Source organism: Ranitomeya imitator, chromosome 4 (genome assembly GCF_032444005.1).
Source record: "Ranitomeya imitator isolate aRanImi1 chromosome 4, aRanImi1.pri, whole genome shotgun sequence".
NCBI lineage: Eukaryota > Metazoa > Chordata > Amphibia > Anura > Dendrobatidae > Ranitomeya > Ranitomeya imitator.
Window position 1 is genome coordinate 241016575 of NC_091285.1, and position 15242 is coordinate 241031816.

Here is a 15242-nt window from a genome sequence, read left to right on the forward strand (position 1 = left end):
AACACACAGTTCACATTGCAGCTCTACTGTAGACTTCCAGCCTTTGGCATGTCAATACGTCAATGCCGAAACATTAGCCGCAGCAGCATTAGTGCAAGTGGAAGAAGTAATTTCTCTGAGTCCTTTGACACTTTTTTTAGATCTTGTGCATCAGTCCAAGACTTACCCATAGTGAACGAATGGAAAGGATGGTGCAGGAGTATCTAGACCTGAATATCAATACCATCAGGAAGGGTTTGGACCCTTTCACATTTTGGTCTTCCAAAATGGATGAGTGGCCTGAGCTCGCCTCACATGCCTTGGAGGTTTTATCATGCCCAGTAGCCAGTGTTCTCTCAGAAAGTGTCTTTAGTGCTACTGATGGTTGCCTGATCTATAAGCGCAGCCGGCTGTCCCCTGAAAGTTTAGACCGCCTAACTTTCATCAAGATGAACACGTCTTGGATCTGCATGGACTTTTGCAATCAACTGCAGACTGTACAGATTTGGTGATATTGCATTTTTTAATGTGCTGCATTAATGTCACGTAACTGCACTCTGTAATACTGTATCTGTAGTGTGGCTTTTGTGCCTGCTGTGGCTGCTGCTGCTGATGTTAATACAAATTTGTGAAAATGTAAACAGTCATGGTTGGTCTACATCTGATGTGTTGGCCATAGTGGAAGATGTGTCAGTCCCAATTATACTATATCTACTGTGGTAAATTTGATGCCACTTTGGTATTGTCTACCAGTAATTTTTGGAAATGTGAACACTCCTGGTTGGGTGTTCATCTGCTGGATTGGGCGTCCTGGAAGTCCTGTCGGTCCCTATTATACTATTTCTACTGTGATGAAATTGATGCCACTTTGGTATTGCCTGCCTTTTGGAAATGTGAACGCTCCTGGTTTTGTGTTCATCTTCTGGATTGGTTGTATTGGAAGACCTGTTGCTCCCTATTATACTATTTCTACTCTCATGAAATTTATGCCACTTCTGAGGTGTAAGGCCCTCATTTGTTTAAATGTGAACACTCCTGGATGTGTGTCCATCTGCTGGATTGGGCGTAGTGGAAGACCTGTGGGTCCCTATTAAACTATTTCTACTGTGGTGAAATTGATGCCACTTTGTTGGTGTCTGACAATAATTTTTGGAAATGTGAACATTACTGGTTGGGTCTCCTTCATGCATGTTGCCTGTAGCAATAGGACAGTCAGGTCTCCACTACCTTGGTCACAACTACCCGTGTTACTACTATCCTTAAATTTTTCTGACAATGGTAGTCTACAAAACTGATATTTGTGCCACCAGAGTGTGGCTCCGCATGAAAACAGGTAGAGGTGTTGCATGTACTGTAGTAACAGGGCTCCCAGCAAAGAAGGTCTACATTGATCTCTCACCCCCCTCATCTTACTGTGATGTTCAATTGACAGCTGTAAATGCTGTCCCAGAACCCTATACCTCATGTCTGGCTGATTGCTGCAGTTCCATGCTGAACTTTGTACTATGGGCGAATTGAAGCCACTTACCTGATGTCTGTCCCTCATTTTATCCGTTTTAGCAGCATTTAGGGTCGTTATAAGGTGTTGTGCATGCATTTGTATTTGCCTTCCATTGAAATGAACGGCGTTCGGTTATATTGGTGAATATTTAACAAATTAATCGGCGAATATTGTAAAATCCAAAGCGAACACTGAAATATTCACTCATCTCTAATTGAGATCTCTGCTCCCAAGATCTCATCTTCCAAGCATTGCCGAACTCCTGCCGCTGCCCCCACCTGTTTCCTGCAACAGCGACCCTGCCTCTTGTGACCCCGTTCCACCTCAGTTGACTCCATCATTGGTTAAGCTACCATACAATCGGACTATAAGACATATCACCATAATATTAAAATAATTTTCCTCCCCAAAATTTCAGTTGCGACTTTTGGTCCCGTGCATCATAGTCCTCAAAATACGGTATACTGTAAGAATCGATGATTTGAACATTGTCCTAACTTTTTTTCTTTGAATATTTATTAAAATCAGAGAGATATATAATTTGCCTAATTATTTAGAGTATTTTTAAAGTAATTTTAGACTTTCCAACTACATAAAGATAACATCCTAATCCAAATGCAGTAATGATGGCATACAAATTCAGTAGTTGCTCATTTTGCCCATACAGTGTCATAGACAGGACATTACATTGAAAGTCTTATTACAGCATTTCACAAAGTAAAAATATTGCTAATGTTAGGTTAATAGAAATATACAGTTATCTTACCTGAAATTTGTTAGCAAGCATTCATAGATCTTGAGCATTGACATGGTAAGATGCATCGGAGAAGTTGGAATCACAAATGTACAATTTTTTTCCACAAATTGTAAGCAAACAGGAATTAGCCACCCGCACATCATCTAAAGGACAAGAGACAACCATACTTTATAAAGATCATTATATGGAAGCTAATTGAATAAAACTACACTAAAGAATAATTAATAATCTTACAATAGTGTTGGTACAAGTCATTTATCTTATTCCATTCAATTGGTCTGTGGCCACTGCACAGGACCGGGAGTATCGCCTCTTATCTGCAGGCAGCCCTGTCTCTTAAGCCCCCGTCACACATAGCGAGATCGCTAGCGAGATCGCTGCTGAGTCACAAGTTTTGTGACGCAACAGCGACCTCAGTAGCGATCTCGCTATGTGTGACACGTAGCAGCGACCAGGCCCCTGCTGTGAGATCGCTGGTCGTGTCGGAATGGCCTGGACCGTTTTTGGATCGTTGAGGTCCCGCTGGGTAGCACACATTGCTGTGTTTGACACCTTACCAACGACCTCATTGACAGGACGTCCCATTGAATCGTCATGAAATAGCATCGTTGTACAGGTCGCTACAGGTCGCTACAGGTCGCCGCATCGCTGCTGCGTCGTTGGGGAGATCGCACTGTGTGACATCTCACCAGCGACCACATAGCGACGCAGCAACGATCCCTGACAGGTCGTATCATTGTCGGGATCGCTTTAGCGTCGCTATGTGTCACGGGGCCTTTACTATAGGTCAGTCAAGACATGTGAAGTTGTGCAAGCTCAGTTAATCAAAAGTTGAGCCAAAGATGCCATTAGGTAAAAGGTAGTACTCCTGCCACAGTGCAAAATGTATAGTATTACACTAATTGGCAATGGCGTAAATATGGCTGTTACAGGGGTCATGATCGCAACCGTGCCCATGCTGACGTCGGCGTGGACATGACTGAGAGCGTATGGCAGTGACATCATGCGTTGCCCATTGCTTGCTCACTGAAGACAGCTTCCAGCTGCAGAAGAGGTCGCCATGCAATGGGGAGGCGGATGCGAGATGAGTAGAATTATTTATTTTTTATGCCTTAAATAATACTGGTAAAATGGGGGATATATACCATGATGGACAGCATACACCAGGATGGGCAACATATATATATATATATATATATATATACATACATATATATACACCAGAATGGGCAACATTTATATATAAACCATGATGGGCAACATTTATATATAGCCCAGGATGGACAAGATAGATACCAAGATCAGGGCTATGCAGCATCAATAGTAAAAGATAGTATGTTAAAAATAATTTAAAAAACTACGGCCCCCGATCTCCTCAGCGGCGTTCCCAGTACAATCCATTCCCAGGGATGCTTTGCGCGAAGGACCTTTGTGACGTCACACGTCATGCACCGCTAAGAGGCGGGAGGACTCCAAGGGCCATCAGAAGGTAAGTATATCCCTATTTTTTATTTTAATTCTTTTTTACAGTAATATGGTACCCAGGGCCTGGAGAGTCTTCTCTCCTCCAGACCCTGGGTACCAGCCACACATGAAGCGCTCACTTTACACATGGTGGGCATAGCCACATGTGTAAAGTGAGCGTTTCAATGCAATCCTATGGCGGTGGAATCGCCTCGATTCTGCAGAAATAATTAACATGCTGTGGATTTTACTGCTATGCGATTCTGCAGCCGGAAAATCCACAGTATGGGCACAGCAACTGCGGAATCCCAGCAACTGCGGCAGAAACGCATACAAAAAATGCAACGTGGGCACACAGCCTAACAGTTCCCACTAAACACCATATCACATACACAAAGCCGCCACCGTGACAAGGTAGACACCTCTGGCAGGGCCCTACTCTACTCTAACATATTAAATATTTGTTAAAATATCCAATACTGTTTTTAGGTATATTTTTCTTTTTCTTTAAAGGAATGTGTCACATACATTTTTAAAATAATTTAAATTAGATTATGACTTTTTCATAATCTGTATTTCTGATTGCAGCTTATTGTATTCAGTTTTCTGTACATTTATGCAAGTTGACTTGAGCTCAGCAGCCTCACAGCATGTACAGTATGAGGATGCGAGCCAGGAGAACGGCATCCAGTCCATGCAGACCAATTTCCCCTTCCTATAATTAAACTGCCATAATAATAAAGATGTTTCCCAATCATATATGCCCACTTTTTATTTTTTCATCAATATGGCCATTTGAGGGCTTGTTTTCGGGATTTTTTTTTTCGCATTACACCATTTACTGATTGCAATAATTTTTTTTATATACTATATCGGGCAATTCTGAATGCGGCAATGCCAAATATGTGTATTTTTTATGTTATTGTTTTATTTTGAATGGGGCAAAGGAGGGGTGATTTAAACTTTTATATTTTTTTCACTTTGATAAAAACAATTTTTTTTAACTTTTTACTAGCTTCAATAGTCATCAAAGCAAAAGGTGGCTACTTTAAGGAACCTAGAATACAATACATATTTTCAGTTGCTTCACACTTTTTTGTTAAGTATATAATTCCACATTTGTTAATTCATAGTTTTGATTCCTTCAGTGTGAATTTACAATTTTCATAGTCATGAAAATACAGAAAAATCTTTAAATTAGAAGGTGTGTCCAAACTTTTGGTCTGTACTGTATATGGGATGTACATTGTGCAAATTAAAGATCCTCATATCAGAGCATATTACTGATACTATCAGCAGTAGCAATGCAAATCATAACATCTCACAGGCATCTAAGCATTTTATTTTACATCATAACAGAAGTATTTAATCTTTTACCGTCTTTCTTACTGAAAAAGTGACTAGGCAAAATGGGGGGCGATCAGAAGAGAAGATTGTGCACTAGGGAAGCTTTTTGGATTTATAATTTGGACACCTGTGTTCCCCTTGGTCTGAATATGCACGAGGAAATTATGTTCCATTATTAACAAGATGTGTTACTCTTCTCATGCTCTGCCTGCCTGTCTATTGTTACATTATTTGTATTGGTTTTATTATTTATTCAATGTGTATTCACTCTTTTTCTTCTCTAGATTTTTTATTTTTTTTGCAATTGTGCTGGCCTTCTCCAATCTGGCATACGGCCACCCAGTTATTCCCACTGGGTGTGTTTATCTCACCTGTCTGTAATTAGCACACATGTATACAAGAGTTGACAGCACTCCACATTGGAAGCTGTGACAAAGAATGCCGGAGTCGAGTTAAAACGCATTGCCTTTTCCCTACCCCCTTCACCTTTCTATTTTTTCATGACAAGGATTTTTTTTTTAAATTATATTTTTAACCCCTTTCTGCCATTAGACGTACTATTGCGTCCATGTGGGGTGGGCTTTACTTCCCAAGGACGCAATAGTACGTCATATGCGATCGGCAGCGCTCACGGGGGGAGCGCCGCCGATCGCGGCCGGGTGTCAGCTGTTTATCGCAGCTGACATCCGGCACTATGTGCCAGGAGCGGTCACGGACCGCCCCCGGCACATTAACCCCCGGCACACCGCGATCAAAGATGATCGCGATGTGCCGGCGGTGCAGGGAAGCACCGCGCAGGGAGGGGGCTCCCTGCGGGTTTCCCTGAGCCCCCCGCAGCAACGCGATGTGATCGCGTTGCTGCGAGGGTCTCACCTCCCTCCCTGCTCCCTCCAGCCCCGGATCCAAGATGGCCGCGGATCCGGGTCCTGCAGGGAGGGAGGTGGCTTCACAGAGCCTGCTCAGAGCAGGCACTGTGAAGCAGCCTGCACTCCTATCAGATCAGTGATCTGACAGAGTGCTGTGCAAACTGTCAGATCACTGATCTGTGATGTCCCCCCCTGGGACAAAGTAAAAAAGTTAAAAAAAAAAATTTCAAATGTGTAAAAAAATATAAAAAAAAATATTCCAAAATAATGAAAAAAAAAATAAAAATATTATTCCCATAAATACATTTCTTTATCTAAATAAAAAAAAAAAAACAATAAAAGTACACATATTTAGTATCGCCGCGTCCGTAACGGCCCGACCTATAAAACTGGCCCACTAGTTAACCCCTTCAGTAAACACCGTAAGAAAAAAAAAAAAAACGAGGCAACAAAAACAACGCTTTATTATCATACCGCCGAACAAAAAGTGGAATAACACGCGATCAAAAAGACAGATATAACTAACCATGGTACCGCTGAAAACGTCATCTTGTCCCGCAAAAAACGAGCCGCCATACAGCATCATCAGCAAAAAAATAAAAAAGTTATAGTCCTGAGAATAAAGCGATGCAAAAATAATTATTTTTTCTATAAAATAGTTTTTATCGTATAAAAGCGCCAAAACATAAAAAAATGATATAAATGAGGTGTCGCTGTAATCGTACTGACCCGAAGAATAAAACTGCTTCATCAATTTTACCAAACGCGGAACGGTATAAACGCCTCCCCCAAAAGAAATTCATGAATAGCTGGTTTTTGGTCATTCTGCCTCACAAAAATCGGAATAAAAAGCGATCAAAAAATGTCACGTGCCCGAAAATGTTACCAATAAAAACATCAACTCGTCCCGCAAAAAACAAGACCTCACCTGACTCTGTGGACCAGAATATAGAAAAATTATAGCTCTCAAAATGTGGTAACGCAAAAAATATTTTTTGCAATAAAAAGCGTCTTTCAGTGTGTGACGGCTGCCAATCATAAAAATCCGCTAAAAAACCCGCTATAAAAGTAAATCAAACCCCCCTTCATCACCCCCTTAGTTAGGGAAAAATTAAAAAAATGTATTTATTTCCATTTTCCCATTAGGGCTAGGGTTAGAGTTAGGGCTAGGGTTAGGGCTAGGGTTAGGGCTAGGGTTAGGGCTAGGGTTAGGGCTAGGGTTAGGGCTAGGGCTAGGGTTAGGGCTAGGGTTAGGGCTAGGGTTAGGGCTAGGGTTAGGGCTAGGGTTAGGGTTAGGGCTAGGGTTAGGGCTAGGGTTAGGGCTAGGGTTAGGGTTAGGGCTAGGGTTAGGGCTAGGGCTACAGTTTGGGTTGGGGCTAAAGTTACAGTTAGGGTTTAGATTACATTTACGGTTGGGAATAGGGTTGGGATTAGGGTTAGGGGTGTGTCAGGGTTAGAGGTGTGGTTAGGGTTACTGTTGGGATTAGGGTTAGGGATGTGTTTGGATTAGGGTTTCAGTTATAATTGGGGGGTTTCCACTGTTTAGGCACATCAGGGGCTCTCCAAACGCGACATGGCGTCCGATCTCAATTCCAGCCAATTCTGCGTTGAAAAAGTAAAACAGTGCTTCTTCCCTTCCGAGCTCTCCCGTGTGCCCAAACAGGGGTTTACCCCAACATATGGGGTATCAGCGTACTCAGGACAAATAGGACAACAACTTTTGGGGTCCAATTTCTCCTGCTACCCTTGGGAAAATACAAAACTCGGGGCTAAAACATATTTTTTGTGGGAAAAAAAAAAGATTTTTTATTTTCACGGCTCTGCGTTATAAACTGTAGTGAAACACTTGGGGGTTCAAAGTTCTCACAACACATCTAGATTAGTTCCCTGGGGGGTCTAGTTTCCAATATGGGGTCACTTGTGGGGGGTTTCTACTGTTTAGGTACATTAGGGGTTCTGCAAACGCAATGTGACGTCTGCAGACCATTCCATCTAAGTCTGCATTCCAAATGGCGCTCCTTCCCTTCCGAGCTCTGCCATGCGCTCAAACGTTGGTTTCCCCCAACATACGGGGTATCAGCGTACTCAGGACAAATTGGACAACAACTTTTGGGGTCGAATTTCTCCTCTTACCCTCGGGAAAATACAAAACTGGAGGCTAAAAAATAATTTTGGGGGGAAAGATTTTTTTTTTTAATTTTCACGGCTCTGCGTTATAAACTGTAGTGAAACACTTGGGGGTTCAAAGCTATCACAACACATCTAGATGAGTTCCTTAGGGGGTCTAGTTTCCAAAATGGTGTCACTTGTGGGAGGTTTCTACTGTTTAGGTACATTAGGGGCTCTGCAAATGCAATGTGACACCTGCAGACCATTCCATCTAAGTCCTCATTCCAAATGGAGCTCCTTCCCTTCTGAGCCCTCCCATGCGCCCAAACAGTGGTTCCCCCCCACATATGGGGTATCAGCGCACTCAGGACAAATTGTTTTATTTTTACGGCTCTCCATTATAAACTTCTGTGAAGCCCTTGGTGGGTCAAAGCGCTCAGCACACATCTAGATAAGTTCCTAAGGGGGTCTACTTTCCAAAATGGTGTCACTTGTGGGGGGTTTCTACTGTTTAGGTACATTAGGGGCTCTGCAAACGCAATGTGACACCTGCAGACCATTCCATCTAAGTCTGCATTCAAATGGCACTCCTTCCCTTCTGAGCCCTCCCATGTGCCCAAACAGTGGTTCCCCCCACATATGGTGTATCATCGCACTCAGGACAAATTGGGCAACAAATTTTGGGGTCCAATTTCTCCTGTTACCCTCATGAAAATACAAAACTGGGGGCTAAAAAAATAATTTTTGTGGGAAAAAAATTTTGTTTTATTTTTATGGCTCTGCATTATAAACTTCTGTGAAGCACTTGGTGGGTCAAAGTGCTCACCACACCTCTAGATAAGTTCCTTAGGGGGTCTACTTTCCAAAATGGTGTCATTTGTGGGGGGTTTCAATGTTTAGGCACATCAGTGGCTCTTCAAACGCAACATGGCGTCCCATCTCAATTCCTGTCAATTTTGCTTTGAAAAGTCAAACGGCGCTCCTTCCCTTCCGAGCTCTCCCATCCACCCAAACAGTGGTTTACCCCCACATATGGGGTATCCGCGTACTCAGGACAAATTGTACAACAACTTTTGGGGTCCAATTTCTTCTCTTACCCTTGGGAAAATAAAAAATTGGGGGCAAAAAGATAATTTTTGTGAAAAAATATGATTTTTTATTTTTACGGTTCTACATTATAAACTTCTGTGAAGCACTTGGTGGGTCAAAGTGCTCACCACACCTCTAGATAAGTTCCTTAGGGGGTCTACTTTCCAAAATGGTGTCACTTGTGGGGGGTTTCAATGTTTAGGCACATCAGTGGCTCTTCAAACGCAACATGACGTCCCATCTCAATTCCTGTCAATTTTGCATTGAAAAGTCAAACGGCGCTCCTTCCCTTCCGAGCTCTCCCATCCGCCCAAACAGTGGTTTACCCCCACATATGGGCTATCAGCGTACTCAGGACAAATTGTACAACAACTTTTGGGGTCCAATTTCTTCTCTTACCCTTGGGAAAATAAAAAATTGGGGGCGAAAAGATAATTTTTGTGAAAAAATATGATTTTTTATTTTTACGGTTCTACATTATAAACTTCTGTGAAGCACTTGTTGGGTCAAAGTGCTCACCACACCTCTAGATAAGTTCCTTAGGGGGTCTACTTTCCAAAATGGTGTCACTTGTGGGGGGTTTCAATGTTTAGCCACATCAGGGGCTCTCCAAACGAAACATGGCGTCCCATCTCAATTCCAGTCAATTTTGCATTGAAAAGTCAAATGGCACTCCTTCGCTTCCGAGCTCTGCCATGCGCCCAAACAGTGGTTTACCCCCACATGTGGGGTATTGGCATACTCAGGACAAATTGTACAACAATGTTTGGGGTCCATTTTCTCCTGTTACCCTTGGTAAAATAAAACAAATTGGAGCTGAATTAAATTTTTTGTGAAAAAAAGTTAAATGTTCATTTTTATTTAAACATTCAAAAAATTCCTGTGAAGCACCAGAAGGGTTAATAAACTTCTTGAATATGGTTTTGAGCACCTTGAGGGGTGTAGTTTTTAGAATGGTGTCACACTTGGGTATTTTCTATCATATAGACCCCTCAAAATGACTTCAAATGAGATGTGGTCCCTAAAATAAAATGGTGTTGTAGAAATGAGAAATTGCTGGTCAACTTTTAACCCTTATAACTCCCTAACAAAAAAAAATTTTGGCTCCAAAATTGTGCTGATGTAAAGTAGACATGTGGGAAATGTTACTTATTAAGTATTTTGTGTGACATATCTCTGTGATTTAATTGCATAAAAATTCAAATTTGGAAAATTGCGAAATTTTCATAATTTTCGCCAAATTTCCGTTTTTTTCACAAATAAACGCAGGTACTATCAAATAATTTTTACCATTGTCATGAAGTACAATATGTCACGAGAAAACAATGTCAGAATCACCAGGATCCATTGAAGCGTTCCAGAGTTATAACCTCATAAAGGGACAGTGGTCAGAATTGTAAAAATTGGCCCGGTCATTAACGTGCAAACCACCCTTGGGGGTAAAGGGGTTAAAATAAATGCATTGGTTTTACCTGGAGCTGGACTTTCCTCTTGGTTTCTGCAGTCTGCTGCAGACCCTGGGTTGTCATGCCAGCCCATCGGCGACCCACAGTCATGTGCCACGGGCACTGATGGGCATGGTTTGTGATGCACTTCCAGCACGTGCATGTTAAGTACCTCTGTCAGGCTTTGATAGTGGCATTTAACATGTTAACAGCCGGGTGTAAATCGCTGATCAGACTAGCTGTCATGTGCCGGAAAAGGTGCGGGCCCTGCTTTAAAAGAGAAAAGAAAGTGCCAAACCCTACAAGTTCTGAACCCACCAGCCTGGGTGTTAGAAATGTAAAAAAAAACATGTTTCATGTTAACACTACTGTCAACATGAACCACAATGTATACGCCTGTCTTTTGTGGACTTTCATTTCTAAATTTTAGAAGCCCTCCTGTAAAGTTTTCTGATTATTATATCTGTGCATATACTATAAGTAACTCATGGAGAAACTACCACATACATAATGCATTAAGTAGGACCAATGTTAGGGATAAATCGCTGAATGAACATGACAACAGAGCAAAACAGAAAAAGAAAAGATCAAACTTCCCATATAGTAATAGTAATCCATTTTATTTTAAAAAAAGGGAAACAGATATGTAAAGTAGCTGGATGTATAAAATACGTACATACAAAAGGGCGCATATCCTTGTACAACAGTTAGTCAAATAGCTCCATGGGTATCAACTACAGGCACAATAGTGTACCCATTGACATATTTGTATATTGCAACACCCCATCTTGCCTCACTAAGAAAATATTAATAGTGTTTGTCATGGAAACCATACCATCAAAAATTGGGAGTGATATGACCATGCATCAAAAATGGAATCCATGTGTTGTTTACCTTTAAAAATTGGCAGCCAAAAGGGCAGAGGGATCGATGGATGGACATGTGTCCACCCCAAAGCACTTTTTGGCACTTTGTCCCATGAAGTTTTCTGTTTCTTAAGTTTGTGCATATGTGTATGTAGTGTAGTATGTGTACTATACTAGCCTACCATCATCTTCTTTGGTATTCAGCAGCGTGCTTCTCCTGTTCTGGGTGACGTCAGCACTCTTCATTCTTTCTGCATCACACTGTGCTCTGCGTGATCCAGAAGTGGCTTTACAGTATAAGTCTATGAAGTGTCTGAATTAAGTTCTATAGACTTACATTGTGAAAGAGACTCCCAACTCACGCACAGAGCATAGAGTGATTTGTAAAATAGATTCCCAGCTCATGCATAGAGCATAGCCTGACCTGTAAAAGAGATTCCCGACTCATACACAGAGTGACTTGTAGGAGAGATTCCCGGCTCCTACACAGAGCACAGAGTGACCTGTATTGTCTGAAGAGTGGTGATAACATTCAGAAGAGGAGCGGAACAGCGCTGTATATTGGAGAAAGCAACGGTTGTTGAGAATATTAACACATACATTACACTACCTACACAACACAGCTGCATAGATTTAGGTAGGCCTTCTTTAATCACAGCAGTCATAGATTTCAAAAAGATATCAAATAGTAATGGTATTTTTTGAGAAATATTTTAGTAGTTTTTTAACTTTTCATTACATTGTGAAGATAGCTAATGGAGTATTCGATGTCATAAAGCTTAACAAATTGTAAATTTTTTTCCATCTTAACTATATCATATTGTTTTAATTTCATTTCCACATACTTTACAACTGTGGTTGTACTAAATACAGGTGCTTCTCACAAAATTAGAACATCATCAAAAACTTAACTTATTTCTGTTCTTCAACACAAAAAGTGAAACTCATATATAGAGTCATTACAAACAGAGTGATCTATTTCAAGTGTTTATTTCTGTTAATGTTGATGATTATGGCTTACAGCCAATGAAAACCCAAAAGTCATTATCTCAGTATACTCAGTATATCTCAGTGTATCTCAGAATACTTTGTAACCAGCTTGAAAAATGATTTTAAAATCTGAAATGTTGGCCTACTGAAATGTATATTCAGTAAATGCACTCAATTCTTAGTCGGGGATCCTTTTGCATCAATGTGACGTGGCAAGGAGGTGATCAGCCTATGGCACTGCTGAGGTGTTATGGAAGCCCAGGTTGCTTTGATAGCAGCCTTCAGCTCATCTGCATTGTTTGGTCTGGTGTCTCTCATCTTCCTCTTGACAATACCACATAGATTCTCTATGGGGTTAAATACAGGAGAGATTGCTGGACAATCAAACACAGTGATGCTGTTGTGTATAAACCAGGTATTAGTACTTTTGGAAGTGTGGACAGGTGGCAAGTCCTGCTGGAGAATGAAATTTCCATCTCCAAAAAGCTTGTTGGCAGAGGGAAGCATGAAGTGCTCTAAAATTTCCTGATAGATGGCTGCGCTGACTTTGGTCTTGATAAAACACAGTGGACCTACACCAGCAAATGTCATGGCTCCCCAAACCATCACTGATTGTGGAGACTTCACACTAGACCTCAATCAGCTTGGATTGTGTGCCTCTCCACTCTTCCTCCAGACTCTGCGACCTTGAATTCCAAATAAAATGCAGAATTTACTTTCCTTGTGGAGTGTGTCAATGACTGCCTTCTGGACATCTGTCCAGTAAGCAGTCTTCCCAATGTCTGTGGATCCTACTAAAACATACTAAGGGACCTTTTTAAATGCTTAGGAAGCCTTTGCAGGTGTTTTTTGTTAATTATTCTAATATACTGAGATAATGACTTTCAGGATTTCAGTGGCTGTAAGCCATAATCATCAGCATTAACAGAAATAAACACTTGAAATAGATCACTCTGTTTGTAATGACTCTATATAATATATGAGTTTCACTTTTTGTATTAAAGAACTGAAGTACCGTATATACTCGAGTATAAGCCGAGATTTTCAGCCCAAATTTTTGGGCTGAAAGTGCCCCTCTTGGCTTATACTCGAGTCACGGTAGCGGTGGGGTCGGTGGGTGAGGGGGAGAGGGCGCTGAGGTATACTTACCTAGTCCCAGCGATCCTGGCACTCCCCCTGCCGTCTCACGGTCTTCTGTGCTGCAGCTTCTTCCCCTCTTCAGCGGTCACATGGGACCGCTCATTAGAGAAATGAATAGGTGGCTCCACCTCCCATAGGGGTGGAGCTGCCTATTCATTTCTCTAATCAGCGGTGCCGGTGACCGCTGATAGAGGAAGAGGCTGCAGCACAGAAGACCGTGGGACAGGCGGGGAGCGCCAGGATCGCTGGGACTAGGTAAGTATCGCATATTCACCTGTCCACGTTCCAGCCGCCAGGCGTCGCTCCATCTTCCCGGCGTTTCTGCGCTCTGACTGTGCAGGTCAGAGGGCGCGATGACGCATATAGTGTGCGCGGCGCCCTCTGCCTGATCAGTCAGAGCGGAGAGACGCCGGGACCGGACGCCGGGAGCTGCAATCAAGAGAGGTGAGTATGGCTTTTTTTTTTTATTGCAGCAGCAGCAGCAGCAGCGGCACAGATTTATGTGGAGCATCTATGGGGAAATATGAATGGTGCAGAGCACTGTATGGGGCACAGATATGGGGCAGTATGAACGGTGCAGAGCACTATATGGGGCACAGATATGGGGCAGTATGAACGGTGCAGAGCACTATATGGGGCACAGATATGGGGCAGTATGAACGGTGCAGAGCACTGAATGGGGCACAGGTATGGGACAAAAATGAACGGTGCAGAGCATATATGGGGCACAGATATGGGGCAATATGAACGATGCAGAGCACTATATGGCACAGATATGGGGCAATATGAACGGTGCAGAGCACTATATGGGGCACAGATATGGGGCAATATGAACGGAGCAGAACACTATATGGCACAGATATGGGGCAATATGAACGATGCAGAGCATATATGGGGCACAGATATGGGGCAATATGAACGGTGCAGAGCACTATATGGCACAGATATGGGGCAATATGAACGGTGCAGAGCACTATATGGCACAGCTATGGGGCAATAATGAACGGTGCAGAGCACTATATGGCAGAGCTATGGGGCAATATGAACGGTGCAGAGCACTATATGGCACAGCTATGGGGAAATAATGATCTATTTTTATTTTTGAAATTCACCGGTAAATGCTGCATATCCTACCCTAGGCTTATACTCGAGTCAATAAGTTTTCCCAGTTTTTTGTGGCAAAATTAGGGGGGTCGGCTTATACTCGGGTCGGCTTATACTCGAGTATATACGGTAAATTAACTTTTTGATGATATTTTGATATTTTAATTTTGTGAGAACCACCTGTAGCTGTAAATTCATTTTGCCAATGTCCAAGATAAATAGTGGGTTGGAAATGTTACTTATATAAACTGCCCGCTTACTATGTGACTGTACATGATGTCAATATGATAAAAACTGCATTGATATCAATTCAAAGGTAAAGTTTTTTATTTGCCTTATTACTTTATATTACATGCAATTTGCACAGCTTGAATAGATTTAATTTTCTAGAATTTCAGAAAACAATTGAATGCCGTCAGTGTATTGTTGCACATCTTAATATTATAAAATCAATGATATTTATATACGTAGTATAATGTTTTGCATTGTTTCCATTCTGAAATGAAATGAATAACAAATTTTAATATAAATAAATAAAATACTAAAAGCTTAGATTTAAGTTTTCCCACAGGAACAATGTTCCCA

At 41.7% G+C, this 15242-nt stretch overlaps 1 protein-coding gene across 1 annotated transcript in view; it reads right to left on the minus strand.

The window, feature by feature from the left end:
• LOC138674484 (dynein axonemal heavy chain 3-like) overlaps positions 1 to 15242 on the minus strand; it is a 3367401-nt gene that overhangs the window by 1631422 nt on the left and 1720737 nt on the right. The window contains 1 exon segment of the mRNA XM_069762320.1: positions 2247 to 2380. Coding sequence (XP_069618421.1) covers positions 2247 to 2380 — 134 coding nt within the window.